The sequence below is a fragment of the Marmota monax genome, unplaced genomic scaffold (genome assembly GCF_021218885.2).
Source record: "Marmota monax isolate L192 unplaced genomic scaffold, Marmota_monax_Labrador192_F-V1.1 WCK01_AAM20220418_F8-fsc00051, whole genome shotgun sequence".
Taxonomy (NCBI): Eukaryota; Metazoa; Chordata; class Mammalia; order Rodentia; family Sciuridae; genus Marmota; species Marmota monax.
Genome location: NW_026695202.1, coordinates 14,421,384 through 14,439,295, shown reverse-complemented (window position 1 = coordinate 14,439,295; position 17,912 = coordinate 14,421,384). Strand labels below are relative to the sequence as shown.

Here is a 17,912-nt window from a genome sequence, read left to right as displayed (position 1 = left end):
TGCTGGAGCCATGGAGAGCAGTGTACAGATGTACACTGAGGACACTGAGTGTAGGGGGACACTGAGTTGCAAGCCAGAGCTGTGCCCTGGGAGCTAGACGGACAGCTGGGCAAGGTGGTAAGCACAAGATGACAGCCCCAGTGATGGGTTGGGGAGGACAGAGGGAAGGAACTCCAGGGACAAGATGCTCATGCCTAGGTGGCTGGGTGGGGTCAGGGCCATGAACTGAGCTGGAGTGAGGCCCTCCTTTGCCCCGTGCCAGGCCTGCCTTAGCACCTTGTCTGTCTCCGATCCTCCCATCTGCACCTCCCTCAGCCTTTGGCTGAACCATGAGTGCCCTCTGCACACCAGGGGTATGGTCCCTCTGTCTGCCCTCCCAGGCTCCGCAGTGTTCGTCACTTGCTATGGCTATCTCCAACCCCAGCAGTTGAGGACCCCTAAGGCAGGGGCAGCCAGGGCTCAGATTCCTCTCCCTTTATTGCCTGCACCCCAGCCTGACCCAGAAGAATAAGGGGCTCCCTCAGGTCTGGTGGCACAACCTTAAAAGAGAGCTTATGTGTCAAAGGAGGGAGCTTGTCCACTCCTGGAGGTGCAGGCTGAGAAGGGTGACCTGCTGGTCTCTCACAGAGCTGGGGCCTTGGGGTCCTCTGCACTCCGCATCTTTCAGCTTTGCTGCCAGTCAAAAGGATTTCCTGCAGGGAGCCTCCTAGAGTACGCTTTATAGTTGTGTCCCCATGCCTCGGACTCCCTGCCTTCTGGGAACCTTTCTCTGTGGTTATAAATAAAGATAAAGGGCCGTAAGCTGCCGGCAGGATTCAGAGGCAGAGTGCTGGCCCAGATCCCCTAGGGATCCTGAACCCTGAATTGGAAACAGGCCACAGCCTCTGTGGTTGGTGACACCGTCGGGCTACACAGATATCTCCCTGCCAACCAAACCAAGGGAGAAGGGCCAGATAGGGCTGGTGTTTCAAGAGTCTTGGAGGGTCACAGGCCACAAAGCAGTTGGAGCCTAGGGTGGCATCATCTCCATGCCAAGTCTGGCTCTCCTTATCACCTTAACCCAAGATTTAGGACTCAGCCAGCCACTTTCCCTAATGGCTTCCAGAATTCTCTTGCTGGAATGGTCACAGGCTCTTCCGCTCCCTAGGTCTTATCCTGCCCCTTCTTCCAGCTTTTGCTTCCAAGCACCTCCTCTTCCTCCAGCCTCAGGTCACAGAGCTCCTTGTGCTCCTCCCTCCTCACAGGAAGCCTCTGATCCCTGTGCTATGGCCCAAAGCATCGGTGGCCCAGGGAGGGGGCTGTATCCATTTTGGTAGGTGTGCCGTGCTTATTCCTGAATGAACAAACAGAGACATTGAAAGTGGACTCAAAAGGGCAAAAAAACTTTGGCAAGGGGGACTAAGGCAGTAGGCAGGCGTTCATATGAACTCGGGCACGTGTGAACCAGGGGTTGTGTTCAGAGAACAGAATCCGGAACAGCGAGCAGGCTGTGGTAGCCTAAACTGCACCCCTGTATGTGCCCCGGACCCAGGACATGCTCTACTGCGGTAGGCTGCCTGCCTGCGGGGAGTGAGCCCCTGGCCCCGCCATATGCAAGCACAGACCTTCCATGTCATGTCCCACCTCAGCCTGCCTCTCTGCTGTGAGCAGAGATATGAAGGAGATGCAGGTCTGTCCCCATCCAGGGCAGAGACTAGACAGCCAGGTCCTATGGTAAGGAAGAAGAAAATGCCACCTGACCTGGGAGTCAGGGAGGATGAATTCTGCCAGTCCTAGGAAGAAGTCACAGAAGGGTCTTGCTGGGTTCTGGAAAGATGAGTGCTTAGGGACAGGGGAGGGCAATTAGCACTGTCACCTGGGCAGCCTGCTCCTCCATGACTGGCCTGGACACTTTCTCATCCGCTCTGTATGGGCCCACTGGGCTTCGAATCCCCTTTCTGCCTCTACAGGGCCATGGGCAAGTCTCTTCCCCTCTCTGTGCATCCATGTTCTCTGAGAATCAGGAACAGTAAGAACTCTACCCCTAGCATGGGGCTGTGTGTGCTTTAGCGAACCAGCGCCCAAGCCCTGAGCTGGGGCCTGGTGGCAGCGCGTGCTGTTGTGTGGGGTAATAAGGCCACAGTGCACCCAGCCAGCCCTAAGCTCACCTCTGAGTATGGGCATAGGGTGGGCAGGGTTCCCACACAGGGGCAGCCACCCAGGCCCATCAGTGCTGGCAACAGCCAATTAATTTACGGCAGAAAGGAAAGAGCCTGCTCATGCCACAGCCCTCCAGGAGAGCTTCCTGGAGGACAATTTGCGGTCCCCAAGCTTTGGAGCACTTCCTGCAGACAAGGCACTGCCAGGTCACCCTGGCAGGTCACTGCCCATGGGCCTTCAGGCATTAGGGGAAGAATTTGGGGAGCCTGACTCCCAGGTGTGGGCCCTCTTCTCTCCATAAGCACCCCTCTCATACAGAGTACTCCAAGTGCTGGGGGACCATGAAGCAGGGTGCGCTGATCCCCCCCATTCCCACTTGTCAGAGCCAAAGACTGTTTCCCACAGTGCCCTGCTAAGCCTGATAGGGGCCTCCCAGTGTCCAGTCTGCCCTGGCTGGTGGGCAGCCATCTCACAAGCTCATCTACCCCAGCTGGCTGCCCTCTAGCCCTCACTGTGGTCCTTTGTGAGGGCTAAAGACTTGGGGTGCAAGAGGTGTGAGGGGGACCCCAGGCCTGAAGGGACTCAGCATTCATGATTTTCGGCCCTATTAGGGAGCGTAGGGTGAGGCCTGTTTGGACACAGTGGAAAGGGTGCAGAAGGGCAGCCCCTCTTCCCGCCTGCTTAATCTCGGGCTTTATCATTTGGGAGTGAGGAAGAGAAATGTTTACACGGCCTTGCGTTTGTTTCAAATTATTCATCAGTGTTGGCGAGTCATTGTTCCCTGCTAGTGTAAACAGCCATGTCCCTAAGGCCAGCCACCCTGCCAGGTCACTGAGGGTTTGTAGATGTGTTACGTCAACTGCCCTTTGTGCTTTCAGTGAGGTGCAGAGCTGGGCCAGGCCAGATGGCTGCAGATGGGTGGCTCCAGGGGCAAAGCAGCATTTCTGCACTGAGTCCAGCGTTGGGGAATCTGGATCTACTTTGTTTGCCTCTCAGTTGAACCTTTCCCTGGGTGGGGAAGACAGGACACCAGGCAGAGAGCCTGAGAGCCCCGGGAAGAGAGGCAGCAACCAACTGCAGAGGCCCATGGCTACGTATGTGCCCTACCCGAGCATAGGTGCCTCCAGGGTCCTGTTGGGCCACTGATGCTGCTGAGTCACTCAGTACTACTTGTAGCCAGCTGCCCCTGGAACTGACAGCCATGTGCTCAGGTTGGCACCCAGGTTCAAGCTTGCAGGAAGAGAGCCATTTCTTCATAGCATTTGTCTGAACACATGCACAGTAGACCTGCCTTCACTTTGCCCATCTCATGGCTTGGCTCTGAGCCTTTGTGTCCTCATCAGTAACAAGATGTGTCACATGGGTTGCTGAGAGTCCTGGTGAAGCCTCCGCCTGACACATCCTGACCCCCAGGGGAGGTGAGCTTTGTGTTACTAAGAGATGAGGAGGAAAAAGTGTCAGACCTAGAGCTGTTCATGTGCAGGTTGAAGGCCAATGCCACTGAGATGTGGAGGGGAGTCGGCCACTCACCGTACCTTAGGCCTGGTCCCAGTAAAGGTGCCATTGGCACTGGGCCTGCAGAGAGCCATCAGCAAGACTGTGTGGAGAAAAGTATTGAAAAAATGAATCCCCATCCCTCCTTCCGGGCTTCCCTGGGTCAGACTGTCAGGCTTAGGGTCTGATCACGCTGTGCCTCTCAGCAAGAGCCGCCTTTACATTTGAGCCTCAACCCCTGGTGACTTTTAGAGTTCAGAGCTCTGCTTCCCTCCTCTGGCTGCCACACGGCTGACATCTGAGCCTGCCAGAGAATAATGACAAGCCTCGCCTAGGGCCTCAAAGGCAGCCGCGGTCTCCTGGGTGGTAAAGTGCTCTGCTGTTCGAGGGCCTAAATAGGATCCAGCTGACACTGCTCCAGAACTGCGCTGTGCCAGGTTCATGGAAGGTCACTCTGCCGGCCTCTTCCCTTTCTCACATCCTTTTGGTCCCAGGAGTGAACGATGTCAGTGTTAGAACCGTCTGAAATCCTCAGTGCTGAAGTACATGTGCACGCGTGTGCTTATATACATGTGTGTGCATGTGTGCCCGCGTGTGAGTGTGTGTGTTGGGCATGGGGGACTGGCTAGAAGCAGCCAGTAGCTCACATTGTCATTGTGGTTTTATATATTTGCCTATTAAAATGACAATACAGCCATGGAACATTAAGGTTTAAGAAGCCCTTCTTTCATTAAACAAACTGACAGAGCGGGGCCTGTGGCTCCGGTAATTGAAACATGCTGCTGTCCAGACCAGAGCTCCATAAAGACTCTTTTCAGCCAGTCACACCCTTTGTGCCAGCAGCCTCTGGTCAAAAATGAGTGTCGGCACTGAGGTTTGTCCTCCCTCCCTCCCGGGGTGGGACAGACCTCTCAGCAGCCTCCCCGACAGTCCCAGCAGCCAGAGGTCAGAGTCTTTTCAAATCCTCCCCACCTTCTGGGCTTTTAAAATCCATCTGCCAGCCTGCACCTTAGGGTGGTGCAGGCCACCCTGGCCCCAACCTCCCCTTGGCTCCAGGGTCTTGTGCAGCTGGTTGTGAACTTGAGGAGGGCTGCAGAGGGGTGATGGCCGTCTGTGGTCGGCGAGGCTCTGTGTTTTGTGGGAGACAATTTGAGCTCCATCGTCTTCCTAGAGAGGGGGGATCCAGTGATGTCAGGGAGAGCCAGGGTTTGGGAGTCAGTGTACTAGGTTGGAATCCCATGTGGTACCTTGGGCAAGTGACTTTGCCTCTCTCTCTCTCATTTCATCAACTATAAATGGGTTAATATACAAACATGGCTGCAGGGTTGCTGGGGGATTAGAGGGATGGATATGGGGGAGACACAGAGCTGTGCTAGGCACCCAGGAAACCACTAGGGTCCGCCTCCTCACAGCCGTTGTCCCTGACTACTTCTGTGGAGTCACTCTGGAGAGCACCGTTGTGGAGTGTAACTGTGGCACCATGGAGTGCCTCGGTGATGCCATGGCATGTGTCTGGATACCCCCACGTGAGCTCCACCATGCAGCACACCCAGGGGTGCCCCTCTGGCAGCACCAAAGTCCTCCCTGGGGGGGTCCTTTAGCACAGTCTAGAGAAATCGGTGACATCAGTGTCCCGCCATCTCAGGTGGTGATCTCTCTCTGCCTTCTCTTCCTCTTCTCACAGACGTGGATGAGTGTCAGGACAACAATGGTGGCTGCCAGCAGATCTGCGTCAATGCCATGGGTAGCTATGAGTGTCAGTGCCACAGTGGCTTTTTCCTCAGTGACAACCAGCACACCTGCATCCACCGCTCCAATGGTGAGTACAGCCTCTTTCGAGCAGGCACACCGCCAGCCCCACAGAAACAGGAGGCCCCCAGAATCTCCCTCTCCACATGTGCACTCCAGGGGCCCCAGAGTCAAGGGAGTTTGGACAGGTGGCCTGTCTTGTGCTTCTGGTGTTGGAAACCTTCTGGGCTTCTTTCCTCTGCCACTACACCAGGTTGTTGGGATTTCCACTATGTGTGTATGGAGACAAGGGGACACAAATGGCAAATATGACCACAAAAGCCATCTTCCTTTCTGGATTGGGGGCCAGCTGTGGCCAGGAAGAATGGAGTCCCATTCTCAAGGATCCCCTTCTCCAAAGGGGGCTCGAGGTCTATAGGCTGTGCCACCTTCCTGTCTCTGAGTCTGCATGCTCACTGGGGTACCAGCCTGCTGAATATCCTTGTGATTGGGAGCCTGCTGCCCTCTGGAGGCCAGGTGGCATGGCAGGCCTGCCTGTGAGGTACAGAGGGCCCAGGAAAGATTCTGGCCAGAGGGGGAGCAGGCCTCGCCTGGGACAGAGCCTGGCCACAAGCCAAACCCAGCACGTGGAGATACTTGGTGTCAGGGCACTGGTGATCAAATCCTGAAGTTTGGGCCTAGGAAAGTGGGCCTGTAGGACAAGCTCCCAGGGAGAGGGGCCTTATGTGCAAAGACAGGGGATTTTCTCTTGGCTAAGACAGAAGTAAGCGCCAGAGTCCCTGGTAGGGCTGTGGGTTGCAGCAGAGCCAGTCAGGAAAGCAATGGCCAGAGCCAAGGCTCTGGAGGCCTGGCTGTTCTGAGTGGTCAAGGAAGATGTGAGGAAAAGGACAGGCCAGCCCCACTGCCCCTTCCCCATCACTGACCCTCTAGCAGGAGGCTGGAAGCCCAAGGCCGGGGCGTGGGCTCTCTCTAACACCAGACACCCAAGGAGTGGCTCACACAGAAGGCAGGGTTCAGAGAGGGCCACGTTGGACTAGCCAGAACGCAGCCCCCACCCCATCCCTGCCGTTCCTCAGGCAACTCCCTGAACTTCTCTGAGCCTCAGCCTTGTCCACAAAACAGGCCCATGGTGCTGACCAGCAGTGTCGGAGCTGGAAGGAGACCTGCATCCAGTGGAGGGTGCAGGAGGCCTGGGTGCTCTCTGGGAACCTGGGTGTAGTCTTGTTAGGAAAGGTCTTGTCCTGAGAAGGTGAAGGCGAAAACATCCAGAGTGCAAAGCTCGGGCGACAGAGCACTCATGCCTCAGGGAGCGTCTCAGAATCTATTTGTTCTGGTATTTCTTCACAGTCAAGTCAGGCATACTGGTTGCTGACCTGGCAGTGTCCCCAGGAGGACCTAAAAGGTGAGCTCCATGGCTCCCAGGTCCTTGCTGCACCGGTATCATGCAGATGCCCACAGCCACCCCACAGGCCCATGGGCACATCTGGGCTGGCAGCAGTTCATTGGGCACCTTCCAGACCCCAGCTATGGCACTGTAGGGTGGAGCTGCCCACGATGGAGTCCGACTTGGCATTAGAGGCGTGTTAGAAGCATGTCTGCGGAGAAGGAGTGTGGGAGGGAGAGTCCAGCTTTCCTCAGGGAAGGGGCTTCCCCAGGGTGACTGCTTCTGGTAGCTGTGACACTCCTGAGGCCAGGCTCCTGAGCACCTTTTTAGCACACGCAGGTGGTGTGTGCTTGTTCCTCTGAAGAGCACCTTTCTCCCTGGCAGATGCTGGAGGGAACTGAGACCCCTGGTTAAAATCAGATGGGCAGGAAAGACGCAAGCAGGAGACCAGAGGGCCTGTTTGTCACAGGGGCCTGTTTGGCCTGTCGGCATCACTGGGCTGAGGTGTCAGCAGGGGCAGTCAGGGGAGTTGTTGGTGTGGGGAGCCCACCAGGAGTTGCTCCACTGCTGTGAGGCTGAATGCTCCAGCTTCCCAGCTGCCCTCAAGGGAGGCGGGCTCAACCCTGTTGATGGGGAGGAAATGGAAGCCAGTCAGGTTAGGAAGACAGAGTTGGAGGGGAGCCCAGGCACTCTTGCTATGGGGCTCGCTGTCCAGGACGTAAGACTACTGAGGAAAGAAACAGGTAGTGAGACACATTAGCCAGAGTTTCCTCCTTGAAGAGGAGGCCACATTTGTGCAGAAATGGAATGTTGAGAAAGCACTACTTGGAAGTTTAGGGGCAGTATATAGGCAGGGCCTGTGCAAAGGCCCTGAGGTGGGAAGTCACCTTGTGCAGAATAAAAGGCATGCAAGATGGTGGAGAGCAGTGACCAACAGGAGAAGAGCCCAGGATGAGGGTGCTAGAGGGGCCTGAGCCCCGGTGTGCTGGTAGGCCGTGGGCAGGAGTTTGGTTTTATGCATAGGGCAGCCATGAGGAGTTTTTGAAGACTATAGAAATTAGGCCATAGGGAGAGTAGAGGGATCTATTTAGGAGGCTCTGGAACTTCCAGGGGCTGGGCCTCAGGTGAACTGTGCACTAGCTGAAGTATGGTGTGACCCTGGGCATGTGGATCACTCTACCCAAAGGCCTCTGGGGGACCATATCCTGATTTTTAAGTGAAACCAGAAATCCATATTTAATCAGAATACAGATGTGGAGGCTTCAACCCCTCTCTGCATTAACTGATGTGTTAGTTTCAAGAAGACATTTCTTTCATTAGGATCTTTGGTGGAATCTCCAATTTGTAAATCTGAGCAACAAAGCAAAAAGAGAAAAACAAAAAACCCAGAGAATTTCTTTGGTGCCTCCCAAAGCATAAGCAGGAGCATTTCCAGGGTGGCAGAGGCTGTGTGGAGGGGCCAGCGGCTCAGGACGAGCTCACTGGACACAAACCACCTGCTCAGCAATGCCCGGGAGAAGACAGGGACTTGGGTGCCTGGCAGCTTGCCCACCTCTCTGAGTCTGTGCTTTAATCAGCGTTTTTATTGCTGTGACCAAAAGACCTAACAAGAAATAGGAGAAATTTTATTTCATTTATTTTTCAGTTTCAGAGCTTTCAGTCCATAGATGATGACTCCATTGTTCAGGCCCGAGGTGAGACAGAATATCATGGCAGAAAAGTGTATAGGAGAAAAGCAGCCCAGAACCTGGCCACCAGGAAGCAGAAAGATCCCCTCTCACCAGGGACAAAATATAAACCCCAAAGGCACACCCCCAGACCTGCCTCCTCCAGCCATACCCTCCCTGCCTGCCACCATTAACCTCCCAGTTAATCTGTATCAGTGGATCAGTTAAGTCTCATAATCTATAAGCATTTCACCACTAAGGTTCTTGTGTTGTCTTGCAAACGAGCTTTTGGGAACACCTCACATCCAAACCATAACAGCCTCTCTGTGGTTGTGACAGTTGCTTACTACCAGTGCCAGTCACAATAAAGACTGTTATAGCTCAAGATCAGAGCCTGCCTGGAGGTGCTAGGACTGAGCTTGTTTTGCACTCAAGTGACCTCTGATTCTGTGGCTCCTGAGAGTGATGGATCCAGAGCCTTTTGCAAATTAGATTCCCTTGTGTCACTTGATTCCTCTAATGCCTGTCTAGCTCTCTGGGGCCTCCCAAAAACAAGGTGGGGCGGGGCACACAGGCTGGTTTTGTTTACATGGAGCTAATGCATGAGGGGGATCAGGCAGGGTCAGTTCAGACTGCTGGCTGAAAAACAAGGTCATGGACTGAGCCTTCTGAGTGGCCCCACTTCCCAGGTGCCAGCACGTATTACCTGAGACTCTAGAGCTGGCCCAGGCTCCCAGCTCTAACTCTCTGTGCAGTCTCTGCAATCACTCCTGCTTCTTTGGGTCTGTTTCCTTTAAGAGGGGCCCAGGTACCCCTCTGTGGCCAGAGGGTGCCATCAGGGAAGTGCTGGCGGCAAGTACAGCACATGCCTCTAGGGGTAGGACACATGTAGACAGTTTCTCCAGGTCTTTAGAACTCAGGTTTGATTTGGGGACACACTCAGGCTGCTCCCTGTCCTTATTAAGTAAGAGGAGACCCTGAGTTGTTGAGTCTTGGCCGATCCCTCTGCCCAGCCCCTGGCCCAGCAAGTGCTGGCTACCCTTGGTTTGGCCCACAGCCAAGACCATGAGGGCCAGCCCTGGCCTCTGCTGCCCCTGGCGGTGCCTGGTGGCCCAGAAGCCGGTCCCTCCACCTCTCTCCCTCTCTCACACTAGCTCTCTTATCTTTAAAATATGTCGTATTTATGCTCCAAAAAGACTTTGCTTTGGGGATGAAGGTTCCCAGTGAAGAATTTCTTCTCAGGATCTGCCAGCATCCATGGGGCTGGAGAGTTCTCTGGAGACCTAGTGACAGCAGGCTCAGACTTCCTTCTCCGCCCTTGGTGCACTCACTCGCCATCCGCCAGGTACTCAGCGACCTCCAACCTCAGGCTTGGCTCTGGCGAAGCTCAATCTAGTAGGGGACGGAGTGCTGAGTAAGGGTCTGGGAGTTAGGATCTGGGAATCAGAGCCAGGAAGGCAAGCCCCAGAGCTTCTGTGGTTTTGTGGCTTCAGTTTTCTCAGAGCCCTCATTGTGAGTGGGGAGGGAGGGAAGAAGAGTACCAGGTGACAGGCAGTATGGAGCGTCAGAACAGCACTCAGCTCACCACAGTGCCACTGCTCTCCTGGGCATCTGCCCAGGAACAGGGTGCCTATACTGCACACATGCAGGCTCCTGTTCCTCCGGCCAGGACACTGCACATTGATCTGAGTGTGTTTCATGGTCCGATTAAAGTTCTGCTGAGTTTGTTTAAACACTTGTATAAACTCCGGTAGGAAACTCCGTTGCCCCTTTTCCACGGCACTCCTTGTGGGACTCAGGGCCATGTGTCCACAAAGGTCAAGGCTTGGCATCATGAGTGACACTAGCTCTGGCCAGATTCAGAGGGGTCCAGGAGTAGGAGAACCTGGCTTCCAGAACACCTCCCCTGGATGGGCTGGTGGTGGGGAGAAAGCTACCCAGTAAGAGCAGTCCTGAGCACAGTCCCCGTGTTCCCTTGCCACATCTTCATGGTGCCCCACTTTCCACAGTAAGTAACTGAGACTCTGAGATGTTGAGCAGCTTACACAAGGTTACCAGAGGCATTGAGGGACAGTGCTCTGCCAGTCTGGCCCCAAGGTCCAGGCTTCTGAGCACCTGCTGTGCAGAGAGCAGACACTGCAAAGGCTCCAGGAACCCCTCTTGGTGCCTGGCCCACGTATAGTGAGACATCACAAAGCCCTGAGGTACAGTGGAGACACCCCTGTGCCTCTTTAAGCACCAAGCGTTCCAAAACCATTTTGTGGTAGAAATTTTCTGGAATGTCTCATTTGCTTCCTTTCTCTCTTTGGGCAGCCTGAGTTGGCTTGGCCTCTTTTTTCCTATAATTTGCAATTTTTATTATGAACTTAGAGACAGCCACCCCTCTTAGAGACAGAGAGTATTTGTTAATGTTGGTCCCCATGCTGAATGTCCTCAGACCTTTGGGAATCACTTTTCTTTGGATATTGCCATTGCTGGCTATCTCTTGCCACTGTCCTGTGGCGGATCTCCCTCTGAAGATTGGCAGCCACCTTTTCCATAAACATCCAGATCAAAGACTAAGGAGCTGCCAGCTTGGCCAAAGTGCTGTGAGCTGTGGAGCCAGCTTCACGGATTTCCGAGTATCTAGGTATGCTGTGGATGGCCGGATTCTGAGACGATGGCCTCTGGTTAAATCAGACTAAGTTATGGTGCTTATTAAGCCATGGAAGAAGAATTTTGGAGATCTCTTCATTTTATTTGTAAGTTTATTAGGGTGAATACCCCAAGTTTAATTGGGGAAAAAATAATAGGAATCTTTAAAACTTTTTATTTGTGAACAATTGTGAATTCATAAGAAGCTGCAAAAATATTAAAGCTGGACTCCCCGTAGCCTTCCCACACATTCCTCTGAGAGCAGTGTCTTGCTTACGTCACTTGAGCACTGGAAACTGACTTTAGTGTGTGTACATGGCTCTGTGCTGTTTGTTTGGCTTTGTGGGGGTGGGGTACTAGGAATTGAACTCAGGGGCACTCAACCACTGAGCCACATCCCGGCTCTATTTTGTATTTTATTTAGAGACAGGGCCTCACTGAGTTGCTTAGCACCTCACTGTGGCTGAGGCTGGCTTTGAACTCATGATCCTCCTGTCTCAGCCTCCTGAGCCTCTGGGATTACAGGCCTGTGCCACCACACCTGGCAGTACTCTGTGCTGTTTTATTACACATGGGTTCACACAGCACCATCATTAAGAATTCATGTTTTAGGAATGACCAGATACTCTTTGCCAGGCATTGTTATGAGCACTGGGCTGGGACTAGGAGGGCTGTGTCATTTAATGTCCAAGCCAGTGCACTGTCAAGCGTGAAAGGAGGCACAGTGAGTAGCCCTGCCAGGTAGCAGGTGTGAAGTGGGTCCAGGCAGGCCCAGGGATGATCCCCTAATATCTCTGCATTTGACCCCTTGAGCCCTAGGAGGGGGGCACCAGCCACACCCATGCAGAATCTGTGGGTCAGAAACAGGTAAGTACTGTGTGCCCAGAGTCACATGACTCCTAGGGGTGGTGGTAGAACTAGGACCCAGGTGGTCTGGGTTCAAGTCGTGATCACCTCCCATGGCTGCACCCCACTGTTTAAAGGAACTATAGCTATCTTCTTCCCTCCCCATCCCTCTTTGGGTGTGCAAATTGAGTTCTAAAGAGAAGAATTTCCTCACAGCTTGGATTCAGGAGGTGGAGTCCAACCCTGCACAGGCCTGGACATGGTATGCTGGGTGGTCAGCATGGGCCCTGAGGGGCAGGGCCTCAGGCTTCAGCCAGTGGGCTGGTTAAGGCAGAGGACACTGAGCTCTGAGGGACTGAGAGGATGGGAGCCAGAGCAGGGAGAGCCCCCAGACACCACCGCTCGGTGGCTGCCCCAGGGCCGGGGAGGCTGGCAGGACGACGGTGCAGTGCTCCCCCCTCCTCGTTCCTGTCTGCACATACTCTTCTCACTGGAGGCTCTGCTCAGACCCCTGCCTGGGGCCAGGGCTTTCCTGGCATGGTGCGTTTGACTGTCTCCAGAGGGGCTGCCGCGCCAGACTCTCCTGCCCGGGGCCCTCCTCCCCTCGCCCTGTTGATGGGCCAGGGGCTCTTCTGTCCAGGCCAGCCTGGCCTCTCACCATGGCTAAGATTTCATCTGGGTCCTGGCGTTCCAGAGGCTTCTTGTCTATTGTAGAGGGCGGCCCAGGAGCCAGAGCCACTCCCACGGCTGGCAGAACCGAGAGCACCAGAACCCATGTTCAGGAGGACTTGGACCTTGCTGCGAAACGGGCACCTGTCAGTCGTGGGGAGAGGGGCGTGGCCCCGTTTTAAGATACCACTTGACTTGGACAGAGAGGAGCGTGCGTGAGAGCAGGATGGCCATGGGGAGGCAGGGGCATCAGGGAAGGTGACAGGAAGGTTACTGAGGGAGAGGTGACAGGAAGGTGGCTGAGGGGAAGGTGACAGGACGGTGGCTGAGGAAGAGCTGATAGGAAGGTGGTTGAGGGAGAGGTGACAGGAAGGTGACTGAGGGGAAGGTGACAGGAAGGTAGCTGAGGGGAAGGTGACAGGACGGTGGCTGAGGAAGAGCTGATAGGAAGGTGGTTGAGGGAGAGGTGACAGGAAGGTGACTGAGGGGAAGGTGACAGGAAGGTGACTGAGGGGAAGGTGACAGGACGGTGGCTGAGGAAGAGCTGACAGGAAGGTGACTGAGGGGAAGGTGACAGGAAGGTAGCTGAGGGGAAGGTGACAGGAAGGTGACTGAGGGGAAGGTGACAGGAAGGTAGCTGAGGGGAAGGTGACAGGGAGGTGACTGAAGGAGAGGTGACAGAAAAATGGTTGAGGGAGGTGACAAAAGGGTGATGGAGAGGGGAAGGTGATGAGGGTGACTGAAGAGAAGGTGACAGGAAGGTGACTGAGAAGGAGGTGACAGGAGGGTGGCTGAAGGGAAAGTGACAGAAGGATGACTGAAAGGAAGGTAACAGGAAGATGGCTGGTGGAGGTGACAGGAAGATGATTGAAGGGAAGGTGACAGAAGAATGGTTAAGGGGAAGGTGAGAATAGGACAGCTGAGGAGAAGGTGACAGGAGGGTGGCGGAAGGGGAGGTGGCAGGAGGATGACTAAGGGGGAGGTGACAGTATCTGTAAGGAAAAGATGACAGGAAGATGTCTGAATGTCTGAAGGAGAGGTGACAGGAGGATGGCTGAGGGGAAAGTGACAGGGTGTCTGAGGGGAGGGTGACAGGATGAGGGGAAGATGACGAGATGAAACGGGAGAATGGCTCGGGGGGAGGCGAGAGGCAGGCTGGCAGAACTTCAGCAGAGCCCTGTGTGCCTCGCGGCTGCTCTTGAGACTGTCCTGTGCCTGTCACGTAGGTGCAGAACACTTCAGTGGTGGGCTCTCTGGTCAAGGTGAGCCTTGTTCTCTCTGTAACATGGGAAGCAGGGGTCAGCGGAGCCGAGTGCTCCTTTCTGTTTTCCTTCTTACTGGGCCGGGGGTGACCACAGGGGCTTGTGCCTGCTGGGCGGGTCTCTGCTTCTTAAGAAGCCGAACTGCTTCATCTCCCCCACTGTCTCACTCAGCGTGTGATTGACGGTGTTCAGGAAAGACTTGTGCAAAGTGTCGATGCCACTCTGCCTCTCCTGAATGGCTGGCTCCCCCCTGGCCCCAGCTGGGTCTGAAATGATCACAGGGACTTGGCATGTGAGACAGGAAAAGCTCAGGAGTTAGGGCTTCACCGAGTCAGGAGCTTGGGCTCTCCCTGCACGTGTTCTCAGGGCTGGGGGAAGCAGGACTCTGCCTGGCATAGGTAGGCACTCAGATGACCCTGGGCCCAGCTTCCTCCATCCCACCTCTGCATATTGCACTTGGAAGCCCCACCTTCATGCCAGGGGACACCTCGAGATAAATAAACCTGAAGCAGATGCCCACCAAATGGTGCAGGGAGGGCTCTGGAGGTGCATCACCAGAGCCACAGGAGGCCAGGCAAGAGCTAGCCAGGCCCGTCTCCAGCTCCCTCCGCCCATCATTCAGCAAAGAAGACTGCAGGCTGCTTAGACCCCGCTGTGATAGCAGAACACCTGAGAGTGGGCGTTTGCTTCTCACTGATATGGGAGCCTAGAAGTCCAAGAACTAAGCACCAGCAGATTCCATGTCTGGTGAGGACTCTGCTTCACAGATGTGCCACCTCTTGCTGTGTTCTCAACGTGGTACAAAGAGGCCTAGCTAGTCCCCTTCAGCCCTTTTACGGGGTACCAATGCTATCTATGAGGGCGGAGTCCTCAGCTTAATCACCTCCGGAGGCCCCGCCTCTTAATCCTGTTGGTTGGAGAGTCTGTTTCCATGTGAATTTTGGAGGGGACACAAACATTCAAACTAGAGCACATACTTACTGCATGGTGGGCTTCAAAGTGAAGTGTTTCCTGGCCGGCATCCAGCTCCTGAGGACTTGGAGGCAAGGCCTCATGTGGCACAGGCGCTCCAGTTGCTGTGGTCAGAGCTTCACTGACAGCCAGGCACGCCCTGCTGAGTCCTGAGCCCACAGCTCCAAGCCCACAGCAGTGTCAGGACCAACTGGGGCTCCTTGGCAAAGGTCACTTGAGAGGTTCTGGGTGCAGACTTTGTGGGTCTGGATCGGGGCGGAAGGCTGGTGGCTCTCACCACAAGAGCAGTCTCTGTGGTCAGCTCATTCTCAGCCCTCCCACCCCACCTCCTCTGGGCCGGTCCTTGATCCTCTTCTTGACTTTGTGTTCAGCTCTGCCCTTCCTCCTTGCCCTAGTCCTGGGCCTGCAGGCTGACTGGACACCACCCTTGCCCAGCCCTTCCTCAGCCACAGGTACCCTTGCCAGGCCCAGCTTCACCTCCCTTCGCTGTGGTTTCCCGCCTAGGAATACGCTGATGCTTGAAGCCACCCTGTGAAGTGTGTCACATGAGCACTGCCATGCCCCTGAGGAGGGAAGCAGCTTCCCCTGCTGCTCTGCGAGGGAGCACTTCAGGATCAGGAGCTGGATTTCTGAAGTCAAAGCCAGCTCTTTTTCTCCTGCTCTCCCAAGTCCCTCTTGAGCTGCCCAGCCACACGGTGGCTTAGCATTCCGTCAGTGGGCCGTTCGGGCTTCTGTTGGCTCCCAGAATGTGATTCCCACATCACGGAGCTAGACCAGGCCTGGGTTCCAGGGGCCCCTGTGTGTCCCCTGCAGGGTCAGAACATCATTTCCAGGGCTTTCCATCATCACTTGTGGGGGCTGGGGCAGGCCACGTGGGGCTGTAGCCTGCTGCTGCTGCAGACCAGGTGGGCGGGAGAACAAACAGCTCTCACGCTTAGCTGGGAGATTTATGGAGCTACTGGAGGGGGCCTGTCCTGGCCCTGTGAGGTCCGGAATGGCCCTCAAGGCGGGGACAATAAATCCAGCCCATTATTTTTTACGAGCCTCCCACCCCATAAACAACTCCCTTGGCTGGTAAGGCAGCTTCACGCACTTCTAGCCTGGCCTCGAGCCGGCGCCAGGGGCACCCTCAGTGCTGACTTCTCAACTTTAGAGGCAGAAATTTCCCCCAAGCTGTAGAACCTTAGGTCTGGAGGAGTGGATGGTGTGGTGTGAAGGCGAGCCATAGCTGAGGGCACAGGGTAAGAGTTGGCCTGGCCCTGGATGTCGTCTCAGCAGCAAGTCCTAGGGCCTTGGTTTCTTATCTGTAAAATGGGACTGACCTGAGTATCTTCCATTACAGAATGGTTGTGCGGGTTAGAATGAGACATATCCAGCACCATATCTCCCAGGGTGGCGGCCACCCCAGGTGGGCAGAACCGGGCCCAGCTGTTATGGGCATCACACATCATCCTAGGCACCGCAACTGAGCACAACCATGGGCCCAGCACTGTGCCTAGACCTTGGTACCAGTCATTGTACCTGAGTACAGTCTGTAGGTGAGAAGACAGAGGCTGAGTTGTGAAGAATTTTGCCCACAAGAGTAAGGAGCAGAAGAGGCAGAATTTGACTCCACTCTATCTGCTTCGTGTCTGCACAGTGGCTGGAAGACAGGAGCAGAGGTTGCTCTGTAGCCTGGACCCCAGGGACACAGGGAGACCCCACCTCCCCACACCACCCTCCTCTGGGGGCCTGGACTGCCAGCGTCTGGCCGAATGGGCACAGCAGCCAACACCAGGTCCCCCTGCCCTGTCGAACCCTCTGAGGGCAGCTGGGGCCAGTGCTCCACCCAGCCCCTGACCACATTGTGCCCCGCTGGACCTCTCACGACTCCCCACAGGGCCCTGGCGCAGCCCTCTGCAGCCCTCTTGTGTTGCCAACAGAGCCCTTGCTGCTCTGCCACCTGTCTCCGCTCCCACTGCCGCCTCTGTTTGGAACATCCTGCCCACCTGGCCGTTGCACCCCTTCTCTCTGCAGGCCTCCTGCTTCCCCAGGCAGAGCCAGTGGGCCCTGCCTTGACACCCCTTTCTGACCCCACCTCAGCCTCCCTGCACTGCCCACTGTGGCTCTGCACCAGGCTTTTCTTCCCCACATAATGACCCCTGCACCCTGCTGTCCAGCATGGATCCTGGTTGGGAGTGGGCAGTCAGGAAAGGCGAAGAAAGAGTGTCATCAGAACCCAAAGGGCCTTTCCTGGGCCAAAAGCTGGCCCACATGCCTGTTCTAGGAGAAGGTAACAGTGGGTGGCCTGTCCGCCAACACGCTGATGGCAGAGCTGGGACTTGCCCTGGGCCTCTTGGCTCCAGGGCACATTACAGCCCAGGCCCAGCTTCCGCCCGGAGCTTGTGGTCATGGCCCAGGGTGTGAGGAGTTGTGCAGATCCAGGGCTTTGGATGTAAAAACCTCTGGGCAGAGGCCTGCTTGGCTGTGGGGAGCCAGCATGGTCATCCGGGATCGTTTGGGGTCTGATTCCTCTCCAGACTCTGTGGGCCTTTTTGCCAGCCATGAAGTCTCAGGCTGATCTGACAGGCCATCTGCCCAGCATCCCCTCCCTGCCCCTGAACCACCCCCAGGGCCTCATCCCCAGCCAGGACCAGCTCCGCAGACTCCTATCTCCAGTTGGTGGCCACTTGATCCTCTCCCAAGGCTCCTTCTGTATGTATGTCCCATCCTGTTTTCTCCTGTTCCTTTTCAGTCCCTGCCCAGCCCCTCCTGGGCCTCCTCCCCCTCCTGCCCCTCCCTGGCTTCTTTAGTCTCCCCTGGCTCCCACCCTGACCTGGGAGCAGCCTGAACAGGGTCTGCTGTCCCACTTACTCAAAACCTAAAGCATTATCTTCCCATCCCCCCAGCCTCAGTGAGGAGGGGCCCCAACACTGGACCTACCCTTGGCCCCTGCCCTTTCCTGCTGCCCTCCCTTCATGACCACACATTGCCTCTCAAGCCCAGCACCTTCTCACCCCCTCACTCCACCTTTTTTCTTTAAGCACCCATGAGTACCAGCTGGCCTCCCTGCCTCTGCCTGTCCCCTCCCCCACACCATAATGAGGTGCTGTCTCC

The 17,912-nt window shown here is 55.5% G+C and overlaps 1 protein-coding gene across 2 annotated transcripts in view; it reads left to right on the top strand.

The window, feature by feature from the left end:
• The window catches only part of Scube1 (signal peptide, CUB domain and EGF like domain containing 1), a 134,657-nt gene that overhangs the window by 46,503 nt on the left and 70,242 nt on the right, over window positions 1-17,912 (top strand). For both annotated transcript variants that reach the window (XM_046429592.2, XM_046429591.2), the window contains exon 4: window positions 5,318-5,452. In XM_046429592.2, coding sequence (XP_046285548.1) covers window positions 5,318-5,452 — 135 coding nt within the window. The remainder of the gene's footprint in view (window positions 1-5,317; window positions 5,453-17,912) is intronic.